This window comes from Phyllopteryx taeniolatus, chromosome 22, assembly GCF_024500385.1.
Source record: "Phyllopteryx taeniolatus isolate TA_2022b chromosome 22, UOR_Ptae_1.2, whole genome shotgun sequence".
NCBI lineage: Eukaryota > Metazoa > Chordata > Actinopteri > Syngnathiformes > Syngnathidae > Phyllopteryx > Phyllopteryx taeniolatus.
Window position 1 is genome coordinate 672,884 of NC_084523.1, and position 13,659 is coordinate 686,542.

At 40.7% G+C, this 13,659-nt stretch overlaps 1 protein-coding gene and 2 non-coding genes across 4 annotated transcripts; all 3 read right to left on the reverse strand.

Moving 5' to 3' along the window:
- Nucleotides 1-1,673: 1,673 nt before the first annotated feature.
- On the reverse strand, nt 1,674-11,328 carry slc25a3a (solute carrier family 25 member 3a). Of its 2 annotated transcripts, none has more exons than XM_061761946.1 (8): nt 11,200-11,328; nt 10,633-10,807; nt 8,025-8,149; nt 6,762-6,941; nt 6,172-6,353; nt 5,634-5,806; nt 4,359-4,469; nt 1,674-3,053 (listed from the first exon to the last, which is right to left on the reverse strand). In XM_061761946.1, the coding sequence occupies exons 2-8, from the start codon at nt 10,772-10,774 to the stop codon at nt 2,896-2,898; spliced, it is 1,071 nt and encodes a 356-aa protein (XP_061617930.1). In that variant the 5' UTR covers nt 10,775-10,807; nt 11,200-11,328; the 3' UTR covers nt 1,674-2,895. The 2 variants fall into 2 exon arrangements, with proteins under 2 accessions (XP_061617930.1, XP_061617931.1); XM_061761947.1 differs by lacking the exon at nt 8,025-8,149 and adding an exon at nt 9,701-9,825.
- Nucleotides 4,092-4,295, reverse strand: LOC133472307 (small nucleolar RNA SNORA53). The gene has a single exon (XR_009786676.1). It is a non-coding gene; the product is annotated as a small nucleolar RNA SNORA53 (small nucleolar RNA).
- On the reverse strand, nt 5,874-6,077 carry LOC133472306 (small nucleolar RNA SNORA53). The gene has a single exon (XR_009786675.1). It is a non-coding gene; the product is annotated as a small nucleolar RNA SNORA53 (small nucleolar RNA).
- Nucleotides 11,329-13,659: the final 2,331 nt, after the last annotated feature.

A 13,659-nucleotide genomic window follows, 5' to 3' on the forward strand; every position in this document is an offset into this window, starting at 1 on the left:
TTTCCTCTTTGGCCCAGAAGACACGACATCCACAGTTTCCAAAAACTATTTGAAATGTGGACTCATCGGACCACAGAACACTTTTCCACTTTGCATCAGTCCATCTGAGATGAGCTCGGCGCCGTTTCTGGGTGTTGTTGATAAATGGCTTTTGCTTTACATAGTAGAGTTTCAAGTTGCACTTACGGATGTAGCGCCGAACTGTATTTACTGACATTGATTTTCTGAAGTGATGATGTCGGTTTTCGATGCAGAGCCACCTGAGGGATCGAAGGTCACGGGCATTCAATGTTAGTTTTCGGCCTTGCCGCTTACATGCAGTGATTTCTCCAGATTCTCCGAACCTCTTGATGATATTATGGACCGTAGATGATGAAATCCCTCAATTTCTTGCAATTGTACGTTGAGGAACATTGTCCTTAAACTGTTCAACAATTTTCTCACAAGACTTGTTCACAAAGAGATGAACAACATCTTAGCTTATAAATGACATGGCACCCACCTGTTCCCAATGAGCCTGCTCACCTGTGGGATCTTCCAAACAGGTGTTTAACGAGCATTCCTCAACTTTCTCAGTCTTTTTTGCCACCTGTCCCAGCTTTTTTGGAACGTGTTGCAGCCATAAAATTCTTAGTTAATGATTATTTGCTAAAAACAATCAAGTTTATCAGTTTGAACATTAAATATCTTGTGTTTGTAGTGTATTCAATTAAATATAGGTTGAACATGATTTGCAAATAATTGTATTCTGTATTTATTTGTTTAACACAACATTCCAACTTCATTGGAATTGGGGTTGCATTATTGTTTACTTCCGGATTGTCACGGTCAAGTGTTGATGCTGATGGGAGAATTTATTTCATGTGTTCAGTGAATGTAAAGACAGCCATATCCCATACAGTAAGTGTCACTTCTAATGTACATTTAAATTAAAAAAAAAAATTGGATGAAGACATTGAATCGAAATTTAGAGGCAAGTCTAAGCCCAGCCAAAAACTGGACTAAACTGTCCTTGATGGCTCACTCAGCCACTGCCATCCCCTACAAATCAGTATATTCATGTACTTTTTTGTTATCACACTTTTACTACTGAAAACACAGTATGTGGACAGTGGAAAACATTTTAGAGCTTTTGATATTTCCTCCAACGGCATAGCGGTGACACTACCAATCCCACACAAATGGGCTCCATTTCCCGCGACCCCCCGGGCTCCAATAAGTAGGCCCGGCGAGGTGCATCCTCTTTCCTGCTACAGATCAGGTTGGCAGCATACAAACTGCCTACTTTTATAAGCAACCAAATGGATTCTAATGATGGTTGTGTGTGTGTTGCTTTGACCCAGGGCAGGCATGCGACCATTAGATGATGCACATCCGTCTTTCCACATGTGGCACATTAGGCTTCACACAGTGAGGCAAATGGGGCCTCGGGGTGGATGATAGTTTTAGGAAATTTCGCAACATTGATATTTATGACTATATATGCATGCGTCTTGATGTTAAAGCGGCACATAGACAACCACTGGGCAGCTGTACCGGGAACATAGCTGTACCAGAAACAGAACAAATCATGCAGAGGGACGCTTGTTTGACGTAGTAGGGGATCATGGGCGATTCTAGGATCGGAGAGGTTCAGGGGTGCTGAGCTCCCGACCAGACAAAACAAATTTCAGTGTTTTGCACATTTTATTGTACATTGCCACATTTCTGAAAGAAAAGCCCAACACTTTGGGGGAAAGTCTGTGAGTGAACTATCAAACAGCTCGGGGCCTACAGTCTTAAAAAAATGAACGTCTTCAAAATTTACAACCAAAAATCTTCACGTGGGTGCGGGAGAGCAGACTTCTCCCGAGTCATGACACGGTGACTTGTGACGTGGAACACAATATAGTCAATGCAGAAGCTACTTAACAAAAGGCAAAGACTATAAATAAAAAACATCTTACACTATGTCCTTTTTTTGTATAAAAGTGGGTTCCCCAGACAGCAAGAAATATTTTCCAAAGCAAGTTTTTTTTTTTTTTTTATGACAACCCCTTTTTTTACAAGGCTCACAGCTCCAGTAACCTTTGGGAACACTCGGAAAACATCGGCATATATCCAGAAGTGTTTCTTCTTTTTCGGTTTTGTGAGATCATCTGTGATCACACGAAATTAGTGGTGGAACAGTCTTGATGTGTGGTGAAAATCCTTGTGTACCAGGCCTAACACGGTTCATCACTAAATCTACAAATGCATGTTAAAACTCTACCATGAAAAGCAAAAGCCATATAACACCCAAAACACCACCAGCTTCTCTTTGAACATTGGAGTGCATTGAATATAGGTTGAAAAGCATTTGAAAGTCATTCTTTTTATTTACATTTTACACATCCCAACTTCATTGGAATTGGGGTTTGTATTATTCAGTTATTATATTTCATATTCAATGAGCAATACTCTACATAACGTTTACTGCAATCGCAATCTACGAACTCTTAACACCTGCACCCAAGCACATTATGGGGGTAACATGTAATAGTTTACACTTTAGTAAGCAAACATTGCTCCATTACAATTCTATAGAAGCAGATAAAGTTTAAAAATAAGAAACTTTCCCAAGGAATTGTTTTTAATTTCCATTTTCAAATCACAGGAACAGAATAAAATCATAAGTGTTGCACACCAAGGGAATACTCTTTGCCCATCTCTTGGTGAGCAAAGACAGACAACACCAGCTCCTTTATCACTTGATTTTGCATGTTAAATATACATGAGTAGTTATTGCCCACATTGATTGATACAGCTGGACTGGGGGCATAAATATAGAAAACTGCAGTGTGCACTGAATGGAAGTTGGGAAACCAGTTGTCATGTGACAATTGCCACCTAGTGGGGGGAGTGGTGGTGGGGTTGCTACTCCACGCCAAGCTTCTTCTTCAGGGACTCGGGCATCTCAGGGGGGGGTGGGCGTGGCAGACGGAAGTACACCTTAACCGAATCATAGATGAACCACTGCAGAGCCGTCAGGGTACCGATCATAATTATACGGGCAATCAAGCCCTTCCACACACCTGCACAGAGCAGACAAGACAGATATATATATATTTTTTAAATATATATATATAAAATATACATATTGTGGTGACAGATTCATGATATGTTGAAATAAAATTGGTCTCACGTGCGTTCCACTTCAACAAAACGGAAGCATTATTTCCTTGTAACTATCCAGCAATTTACTTGCAGAGTACAAATGTTTGTTCTCCAAATGCCTTTCTCAGATTATATTTTCTCCCCCACAAAAACAGGACCGAAATTTGTTTAAAAGATGGCAAGTAATGACGACATTATTCAAGACTATACTGGGCTCTGATCACCTATGATCCCGTCAGCAACCATTAGATCGTTCTTTTATTCCCCCTTTAATGTTTCCCACAGTACTGAAATCTATTTGTGGTGGTGCGTATCCGGTGGCTGGCCAGGGCTTTTTGAGGGGGGAGGGTGTTAAAGTTAAACGGACACTTACCGAATATCTTGATAAATTCAAATATGTCAACAGCAAAAATACAATCGCGTAAATAAATAAAATGTGAACTAAAACAGGGTTCTTCACGAACGTTTCCATTGGTAGCACTGGACCATGCATGATGTAGTGTAGCCTTACGTAGTTGGCATACCATAACTTTGTATATAATTAAGATTGACAGTGACTTGAGTCATTTCTGCAAAATATTTTACTGCAAATATGACATTTGCAACAAGCAGTGGCTGACTAAACAGGTCTTTTGTTTTATATAATCTTTAAAAAAGACAATGGAAACGTATGCATGTTCAGATAAATCCATAGCATAAAAGCATGCAAGTGTATATAACAGTCAAGGAAGAGTTTAAGATCATTTTAGTCCACAGGTTTAAAAAAAATAAAAAATAAAAAAGTGACAATTACAGTGGACAAAGAACTAAATTCTGCTTTAAGAACTATAGTCATTGCTTTTTAAATAAACTAAGTTATAAGGGTACAGATAGATAACCGCACAACTGTACCGTCAAGCAGAATTTCCTCAAGTCTACCATCCAAAAAACAAGGTGTTTAACGAAAGTCCTGAATAATTGTCCGTCCACCTGGCTAGCAACACTGGGTGATCCCGGTCTGCAGAGGACCGGGTGGCCAGTGGTGCAGGTAAGCCGGTGAACAGGTAGACTGCTCTTACACGCCAATGACTCAAGCACCTCCAACGACACAGCCAGAAAGCTGCGGAGGGGCTCAGCTCAAGAGCACAGCACCCTCTAGAGGTGGATCTAAGGAGCGTGTAGATAATTTTAAAAAAATAAAATAAATTTCATGAAATAAAAAAAAAAAAAACCTTGACACTGACCTTTGGGTCCTAGCCTCTTGAGGACCTGGACCGCAGTGCTTCCCTTCTCCTTGTTCAGCACAGACACCACAGAATCAGCAGGGTGCGACACAATTGCGCAAAACACACCAGCTGGACACAAAAATGAAAAAAACATTTGATTATTTCAACTGAATTTGAAAAAACAGTACACATCCAGTCTGTTGTGCAGTGGACCCCTACATATTCACAATTTGGCAATTGCAAATTCACCCATTGGTGGATATATTTTTTTCACCTATCCTTCGTTGTTTGCGGGAAAAACTCACCATGTTTTTTGTGGTTTAAAAAAAAAAAAGTCCAGAAATTATTTTTAAATTGTGACAAAGTACTGTCTACAATTTGTGTATTTGTTGTATTGTAGCTTCTAACTGACAAACAGTTACTGTTGGCCCTAACCACGCAAAACAAAACAAAACAAACTAGTTGTCCGTTTAACCAAACTTCCACAGGAGAAGGTTGTTTTGTGTTAGGTTAAATTCTGTATGCACAGATGCTCACTTATCCCAGTCCCCGACTCACTCATCCAATCACAGGAGCATGATAGACAAGGTGGCGGCGCCCTTGTCTTCTGCGGCTGCTTTGGCCTACAATAGTTTGGCCAAACTAGGGCTAAACACGGCATCAAAACTAACAGCTCAGTGAAACACTGCTAATCCTACCTACAACTGCCAGTTTCTGTTGTCACTGTGTAGAGACAGTGGTTTCGGGTCAGTAAACACCTAAGCCTAGCCATTCTAGATTAGTTCTAATTTATTGAGATGGACCTATATTTGTTCATCTATGCCAGCGACATATAGTTACAGGCAGAACAATTAAATGCTCTTCCACTGGATGGGAAAAGGTACAATAAACCTGTGTATCTACTTGGGATGTTAGAATCCAATGTTAAGAGTGCAATGCTTCCCAAACCCAACACTTTCTGGGGAATTGCATGAGGTCCTCCTGTGGGCAGTGCAGTTTAAAAAATATATATAATAAAAAAATTAAAAAATGTTCTTGGCACTGAACGTTTTGGTTTCAAAAGAACGACTTTTGGCGTTCTTGGCATTGAATGAGTTAAGTGTTTTGGGATTGTAGTTTGTGATATATTTATGGATTTAACCATTATTGTAGACAATAACCACTTTAAGGAGAGCATCTAGTATTCAAGGCAATTTTCTATTCAAGGTCGGTTTCAGGCCCTATTGCCTGCGAATAACGGGGGACCACTGTGTCTAATTTGTGTTGTAAATTCTATTTTTGAAGGTTACTTACCAATGTAACCAGCCACAAAGGTGACCACCAGTTGCTCAGATTTGCTGCACTCGCTGCGGGGCTTGGGGACAACATACTTGTAGAGCAACTCCACTGTGCGCTCAAAGCAGGCAAATTTCATCATGGTATAAGGGATCTGTCTCATCCACAGAGGTACCACACCCTTGTAGAAACTAGGTTTGAGATTACAACAAGACATCAGACTGCACAGTCCTTTTGTTTAAATATCAAGCAATTATGAATATCCGTTCCCCTGGCTAGCAACACTGGGTGATTTCCTATTTGTAGAGAACAGGTTTGCCAATGTTGCAGGTAAACTGGGAAACAGGTAGATTGCTCTCACACGCCAATGACTCAAGCACCTCCAACTGTACAGCTAAAAAGCTGCTGAGGGCTTCTGCTCAGAGCAGAGTGCCCTCCAGAGGTGGATCTAAGGAACGTGTTATCACTGAAAACAATTCTGTGCAGCATTTACGTATTCACCCAACCACCAATGTGACAAACCCCCCAAAAAAATGGTAAAAGGTGGTACACTTACGCCCAGAGACCCTCCTCTGCGTACATCTTGGGGACACACTCCCTAAGGTTGTTGGCGTAGCCTGGCTGGGTCTGGATACGCACTTTGACAGCCTCCATAGGAGCCAGAGCAATGTCGGCGAAGAACTCTGCACTGGCTGAGGCAGCAAGGTACAGTGATGTTCTCCACATGTAGGTGTTTTCCTGTTTGACAAGACAAACAAGGGAAAATAAAAATTAGTCTTAAGACAACCACTATGTATCCCACAGGATCACCTTCTGAATGTTGCCTCATGTAAATCCATTACATGTGGATGACAGCACAACTGGAGTAAAGTTTTAAAGGGAAAAAAATAAAAAAAGTCTCAAAGTACCACCAAAACAAAGTAAACTTTCATTAGATTGTTTAAAAACACTACAGTAACAATTTGAAACCACTGGCATATTGAAATGTTTATTTCAGAATTCCATCTTCAAAAAGAATCTCAGTGGACAGGGATGAGCACTTTCCATACACATTCGAGAAACAAAGATGTGCACCAGACCTAATCATGTAAATCAAGTTACACCACAATGAAAATTAGCATTCTTTTGCAATATGGCATTGCTAACCTCTCCAAGCAGGTCACTGTAAAAGATCTTAAACACTTCATAGAAGCCAAACTTGCAGAGTCCCTGCATCGAGTAGCCGATGAAGGTGGGTGCCCAGCCCTTCGCCAAGCCTCTGACACCATCCTCCCTCACGGTCACAGAAAACCCATTGCCAATGCTCTTGTACTTGTCTGGGTCGACCTAAGAAGAAAAAGAAATACCACATTAAGGACCATGTCATTGCATTTTATCACCAACCCTTTTCTACTAAAATTTAGCAGAGTTCTTTCAATTGTTTCTAAATGGGGGTGGTAATTTAGGAGGGAATTTGAATTTTATCAGTAGTAAGAATAATCATGACAAATTATTTGCAATTTGGCATAACATCAGTGAGACAATTGTGCATCTAATCCCTGGAACAGACTACAAGATTTTAGCGCCATTATTGGCTATTACGGATTACAGATTGTGCTCGACAGTCCTCGTTGTGACATAATTCATACCAACAATTTGGCCTTGAGGGCCAGTCATTCTGCCCTATGACACCAAAATGAAAAGTCTCCTATGTTTGATTTTTTTTTTTTTATCTCTTCTGTCTACTGCAACATCAACGACACCTCGCCTCCCTTGACCGCCGATGTCAATAATTTGACAAATGTTTACTGAAACTTCAAGCATGAATTGACAGAACGGCCGGCATAATGTTTACGTGCAAACAAGCTATCTACATGACGTCATGTTGCCTGGTTGCTAGCGGTATTAAAGTAGGTGAAGATGACCTCAAGCTCTCCTTGAAGAATGGATAGCATAAACTGTCGGGGATAACACCATATGCTTTGTTTTCTATTTGTTCTTTTTTTCCCCCAACATAAAACATTGCCACAACCAAAACTAATGTTGTTGCTGCTATGGTAATGGTTATGTGGTGGCGTTGACACGTTTTCCGGTCCAATTTCCCCCGACATAGCTTGAGTTGACAAGATAAGCCTACTGATCGTAAAAGACGGCATACGGTGATATCGTGATATATGTTGTGTAGTGTTGCCAGTCGTCTGACTGGAGACGCGGTAACATTTGATGGCAGTAGTCTGACAAGGTGCCATCGTCAGAGACCACCTTTGTCTTGAAGTCTGATCCAGGCATACGTGCAGAAAAAAAAGACTTATTTTCAATACATGGCCCTTAAATCCGGCGCGTCATTGTTCTTAATAGTCATGGAACCAGATGTTTGGAGGAGCTGCTGGATAATTGTTGCCAACATCAAGTGTAGATTCCCATACACACCTGCAGACGACACTTGACAAGATCGAGGGGTACTACTGCTGTGTGTGTCAGGCCGCAGCTCAGGATACCCCCAAAGCCACACAGGGCATAGTACTTTGAGGAGCCAAACGCGCAGCTAAACTCCTCTGTGGTAGAAGGAGGACAACAAACATGCAACATGCAAGGGTCACATGCAACACACAAAAGAAAAATCAACACCAATTCAGAGCCACATAATGGAAGAGTTCTCAAGATCTAAAGATATCCCAAAATCCGCCGTCTTGATTGACGCTTTTCCACTGCACAGCAGTCACTCTGCTTTACATGTCACCATTTATATAAGAGTCTGTTTTCCACTTGAAACTGCCAAAAAATAATGCTGCATTGAATGCATCAGCTGGACCAAGAGGCTAATAACTGAGGTGAATGGAGAAGAAGAAGAAAAAAACTTTAAAATGTGGGTATTGCCCTCAACAAGACGACAAATTGTGTTCATTCAGAGATTGAGGGCATGGCCTAGCGAGTGCCATGAGGAGCCTTAGTCAGTCGGGTTGTTCACCATGCGACGCGGTTACTGTAGTTCAGTGTGCTCCATGCTCCTTGCAAGTGTTTTCATTTATTCTCCGTGTTTCACTGTTTGTCCCCTTGAAAAACAACTGAAAGCGCATCGGTTGACCGTGGCTCTCAACGGCATATCTGAAGCTCACTTGTAACTCAAATTGGCTCACGCAGGAAGACAAAACCATGAAAAATCAAAGGCTCATAACTAAATATGTGAAGGTACCACCATACCTGGTTTTGCCAATCGAAACGCTTAAACACGGAGTACAATTGCATCGAGTCAAGTCACTACCTGGTAGTGGAAAAGGGGAGAACGCTCCAATTCATCTTTAAAAAGGACTCTTCCATTATATATGGCTGCCTCAAACATGCCACCATTTGTTGGAACACCAAAAATCTTGACATGATTTCAGTATTAATTTTAATGGACCACAGTGATGTTTTGGAGGCCGACAAGTGTACACAGACAGCTCAAACCATGAACAGTTTAAGATTATTAACAATTAATGCCACACAAACTGCAGCATTTTTAACGATTAATCAATCAATTATGATGCCCATACCTAGTTATGAATATCTGCAAAACATCAGTGTGGTCCAAGAAGTTTGTTTTCAACTCAAGATCACCAACAATAAATAATCAAATCAACATTTAACCAATAATTTCTTAAATTATAACAATGCAGTACAATGTAATAATCGTATTTAGCAGCTGTACTTTTGCCTTTCAAATAAGTCTTACCTGATAGGTCAGATGCAACGTTAACAAAACGACAAGTCGGCATAAATGTCGTGCAAAGGTCATGTTGAAATAGAGCCAGAAAATAAATTGGTAATGAACTGCCTGGTCGGAGTTGACGACTAATCCCTCACAGTCTAGTCTCCTTGACCTACACTCTTCCTCGGTTAGCCTGAGAGGATAAAAGGTCAAATGACATCACGTGTGTGGCGGGCACACAGAATCAATGAGGTTGGAGTCATGCAGTCATGTAGTGATCACTCCAATATGCATGCCGGCGGGCAGGGAACCTCACAACTGGATTATATGCATTTTTCCATGCAAAATCGAAACTTTAAAAAAAAAAAAAGGGTCACGGGTGGAGTGCAATAACTGACACAGAGCCGAAAAGACAGACCTGCATTCTGCATTTGACCAGATCGAGGGGAACAACTGCTGTGTGTGTGGTGCCACAGCTCAGAATCCCGCCAAAGCCACACAGGACGAAATACTTCTGAGAGCCAAACTCACAACTGTCTCCCTCTAAAGGAACATGTTAGATTTGGGGGTGGGGGTTGGGGGGTGAAAATGGTCCATAAATATATAATATTAAACTGACTATTTTTAAAAGAAACAAAATGTCAAGCTGTTGGTCTGACAAACTTTAGGCAGTTCAAAATGATCAATTACAAATTACCGCCTTGGCATTTAAACTAGACCTGCCAAAGCAAAGTGCAACAGTGTTGCCAGAAAACTAAGCAATGGGAGAGAAGTATGCCTAATTACAACAAACAAACTTAAAAAAAAAAAAAAAACTAAAACTACACTATGTTGATCAGCTGCACTTGAGCCACCCCCCAAAATAATAGTCGTTGCTTTAAAACCTCCAAGCAGCATTGTCTTGAGAAAAATTGGGATACTGATTTTTCCCGGCCAGGCCTATAACCAAGTCCCAAATCAATTTGTTCTACTATAACTACAATAGTCAAGTCTTAAGATCACCGTTACTGCGAATTTATTAAATAATTTAGGGCATTCTGAATCTTGTATTATAACTACCGTCCCACACGCATTCCAGTTTGACTTGCATAAAAACTGGATGTCCTTCCTTGTCCTACATTAGCGGCTTAGCTTTAGCAAAGGCCTGACTACTATCTAGATGTCACCTAAAAACACCCATTACGAATGGTGAGATGCATTTCACTTCACATACAAGTGTAAAAATATATATATATTTTTTAATCTATGCACTATGACAATGTAGAATAAGGAACAATGCGGGTTAGCGGACGTTGCTGCTAACACGAGTCCCGATGGAGGCCTGCGGTAAAAACTGGGGGGATAAATTACCGTCTGCCGTGGCGGCTGCTGCCAGTCTGCGTGTCCTCTGCACGTGAAGACTCTGCTGTGGTTCCTCCACTTTCTGGAGCGTGAACAGCGGGGCACTGAATGGATTGGCCCGGGCGAGCTGCGTCAAAGTTGAGGGATACATGGTGGTGGGGTCCTGTCCGTCCGCGGAGCTGCCCTGCAATGAGCAACAAGTTAGCTAGGACCGAAAACCCCGAGCCACCCCCACCGGCTAGCTAAACCGATAAATGGAATGTAAGCGGGTTTTTTTTTTTTACCCGAATTAACTCAGAAGAAACTGAACCAATTAACCGAGATACGTGCAAATCGTTAAATAAGTAGCATCAAAATAAATAAATCTACCAGTCCCCGTCATATAACCCATGCCGTACTAGCTTTTATGCTACACTGCAATGCTAACTTGACCGCTCCAAGGTGGAATAGTAGACAAGCAAAATAAATAATTGAAAAAAACTTATTTTATAGCGTGGACATGCAGTAGGATGTCAACCGAAAATGACTGTTTTATTTTTTTAATTTTTTTTTTTAAAACCGAGTAATTTAACTTACTTCAATGCGTCTTAAGATGGCGCCTCCGCTTAGCTGCAAACCGGCTCCGAGAGACCCAACGACCTCCCCGTACAGGTTTTGTCCTTTCGGCTTCTTCTACGCTTCAAATTGAATGCAATTGCTCCTGAGTCCACCCACCGGTAGAAATAAATCATTACACTAGTTCTCGCACTTTTTTTTTTAGTTAAGTGCTGGAAAGATGACCGTAGAAATGTACTGTAGTTGGTTACAATTATACAATTTACCGTCTTGAAAACTTAATAGTAGTCTAACTATTTCAGTTACTGTCTCAAAGTAACAATTTGATTACTTTTCTTAAACTCGCCTGAAAGCATCAACGGGATCCTTGGATGTTTCCTCTAAAAAGTGGATTAAAACAAGAATAATTTGGAAATTATTCAAATTTGTTCTTTACACAAATAATAAACTGATAACTACACACGATGAAATGTTAATACATGATGGAATTATTTTTAATTTTTTTGCATTACACATACATAATATACATGTGCACGCACGATACAAACATGACACCATGTTGACCTAATGACAAATGTGCACAATTTAGACAGTATCGCTTCATATGACACCCCAGATAAGTGAATGTTTCATTAAAATAAAGCCCAAAATTATAAAAATTAAACTGTTTAGCCGAGTGTCATCTTTTCTTCTGCATGCTGTTATGTTATGAACTGGTTTCATTGGACTTTACGAGACGCTGTATGCACTGTAGGCTACATGCGGTATGTAACATGCATTAAAGCATACCTTCAATGAAGTGTTCAGAACAAAACAATGCTGTTGTTTTTTAAAGTGCTCTATAAACAAAGTTGAGTTTCTCAAAGATTAAGTCATGGAAGTCTAAGTACACACAGATCTGAACAGTGAAACTGCGAATGGCTCATTAAATCAGTTATGTATCCTTTGTTTGCACACGGTAACTCCAAGTAATTCCAGCAGACAGCAAGTGAACTTTGACAAGTTTGATTCAGTCATTGTCACTATGCGTTTAACTGTCAACCGGAAGATTTGACGCGCTTGTGCAATCATAACTGACGACTCTGATTTAGTTTTGATTTTGTACAGTATCAATGTTTATTTAAATATCACCCTGAACTGTTTAAAAAAAAAAATTCAAAAAAAAAAATGAATGTGCAAATTCTGATGTTGCTGTGTGTGTCTATGCAGTCAAAACTACACTACCACATCTGTAATTTACTGCACGGTGTTTTCTAAACTTATAAGTGATCTGTAATATCTACGTTTGGGCAGACCGTGACAGACAAATACTACAATACATGAAAGGTGTTGTTTTTGTTTGTCTAAATGTAAACAAGAATAGCGCGCCGTTGCCTTCATCGTAACGACGACTTTTCCAACATGGCCGACCACTTTTCGTTCTGACGCCTATGATTCGCCAATGTGTCAAACCGCTGCATTGTAGCGCCACCTACTGGCAAGGAGGATCGGATACATTGAAATAAGGCCAATATCGGTCCAATAACGATGCCTTGTGTCGGTACTCGTCCATCCCTAGTTTTTTTTTTTTTTTTTTAAACAGTCTGAGTTATGCAATAAATTTATCTGTAATCCACCCAAAATCAGGATAATTTTTTTTTGTTGTCGTTACATTTTAACAAGTCATAAATTTGATCTAACAAAGGTAAAGGGCAAATATTAACCATACTGTGTATACAGCTTTTAATTGGAAGGAAGTAAACATGTTTAGTATTTTAATAAAAGTATTTTGTGATGCATTAAAACCCCCAAAATGCAACACATCCACCAGACCCAAAAACGCTGGCTGAATAACAATATGAACCCCACACAAGGGTTAATTAATGATTCAATTCAAATGTATTGAGCACAAAATGAAATAATGATGATGAAAACAAACATTTCTAAATTTTTGCATGCAAATGACTGTTTCCGGAAGGTTCTGGTCGTCATTGGCAGTCTGCTGCTGCTTCTTTCACATCTTGGCCATGGTGAACAGCTTGAGGTCGGACTGGTTGGCCTCGGGGAAAATGTAGTCCTAGTACTCCTGCCAGCCCGCGTCAGACTCCTCTTCGACCATGAGCTTCTTCTTCCTCCTCGACCTTCTCAGGTAGCAGATTCCAGACTCGTTCCCTGCTGCCGTCCAAACCGAATCCGGCCTTCCAAGACAAAAGCAGCATGAGTCTCTTCTCCTTCTCCTCAGGCTCTTGTTGGCGTCCGCCAAGATCTGATGGCACTTGTGCAGCCACTTGCTGCCTTCCAGCGACAACAAGAACTTGGCGTAGCTGATACAAACCTTGACATGCTGGGTACACTGCAGTAGTCTTTTTAAAATGTTCCTCGTGTTCCCAAACACCTCCTGCTCGATATCAAAGTCGATGTAGTACTTCCACAGAACCTCGGGCATGTCCAGTGTCAGCTGTCCAATGGTGAGCTCAAAGAGATCACCCAGGGAGGTCTCCA

What these genes read in the sequence shown, in the direction of transcription:
- slc25a3a (XM_061761946.1), bottom strand. Translation starts at nt 10,774, where the DNA reads ATGTATCCCTCAACTTTGACGCAGCTCGCCCGGGCCAATCCATTCAGT. An exon ending in TTGTCAAGTGTCGTCTGCAG is followed by an intron (nt 6,942 to 8,024) that starts GTGTGTATGGGA and finishes TTTTCTTCTTAG; the next exon opens with GTCGACCCAGACAAGTACAA. An exon ending in ACAGTGACCTGCTTGGAGAG is followed by an intron (nt 6,354 to 6,761) that starts GTTAGCAATGCC and finishes CTTGTCAAACAG; the next exon opens with GAAAACACCTACATGTGGAG.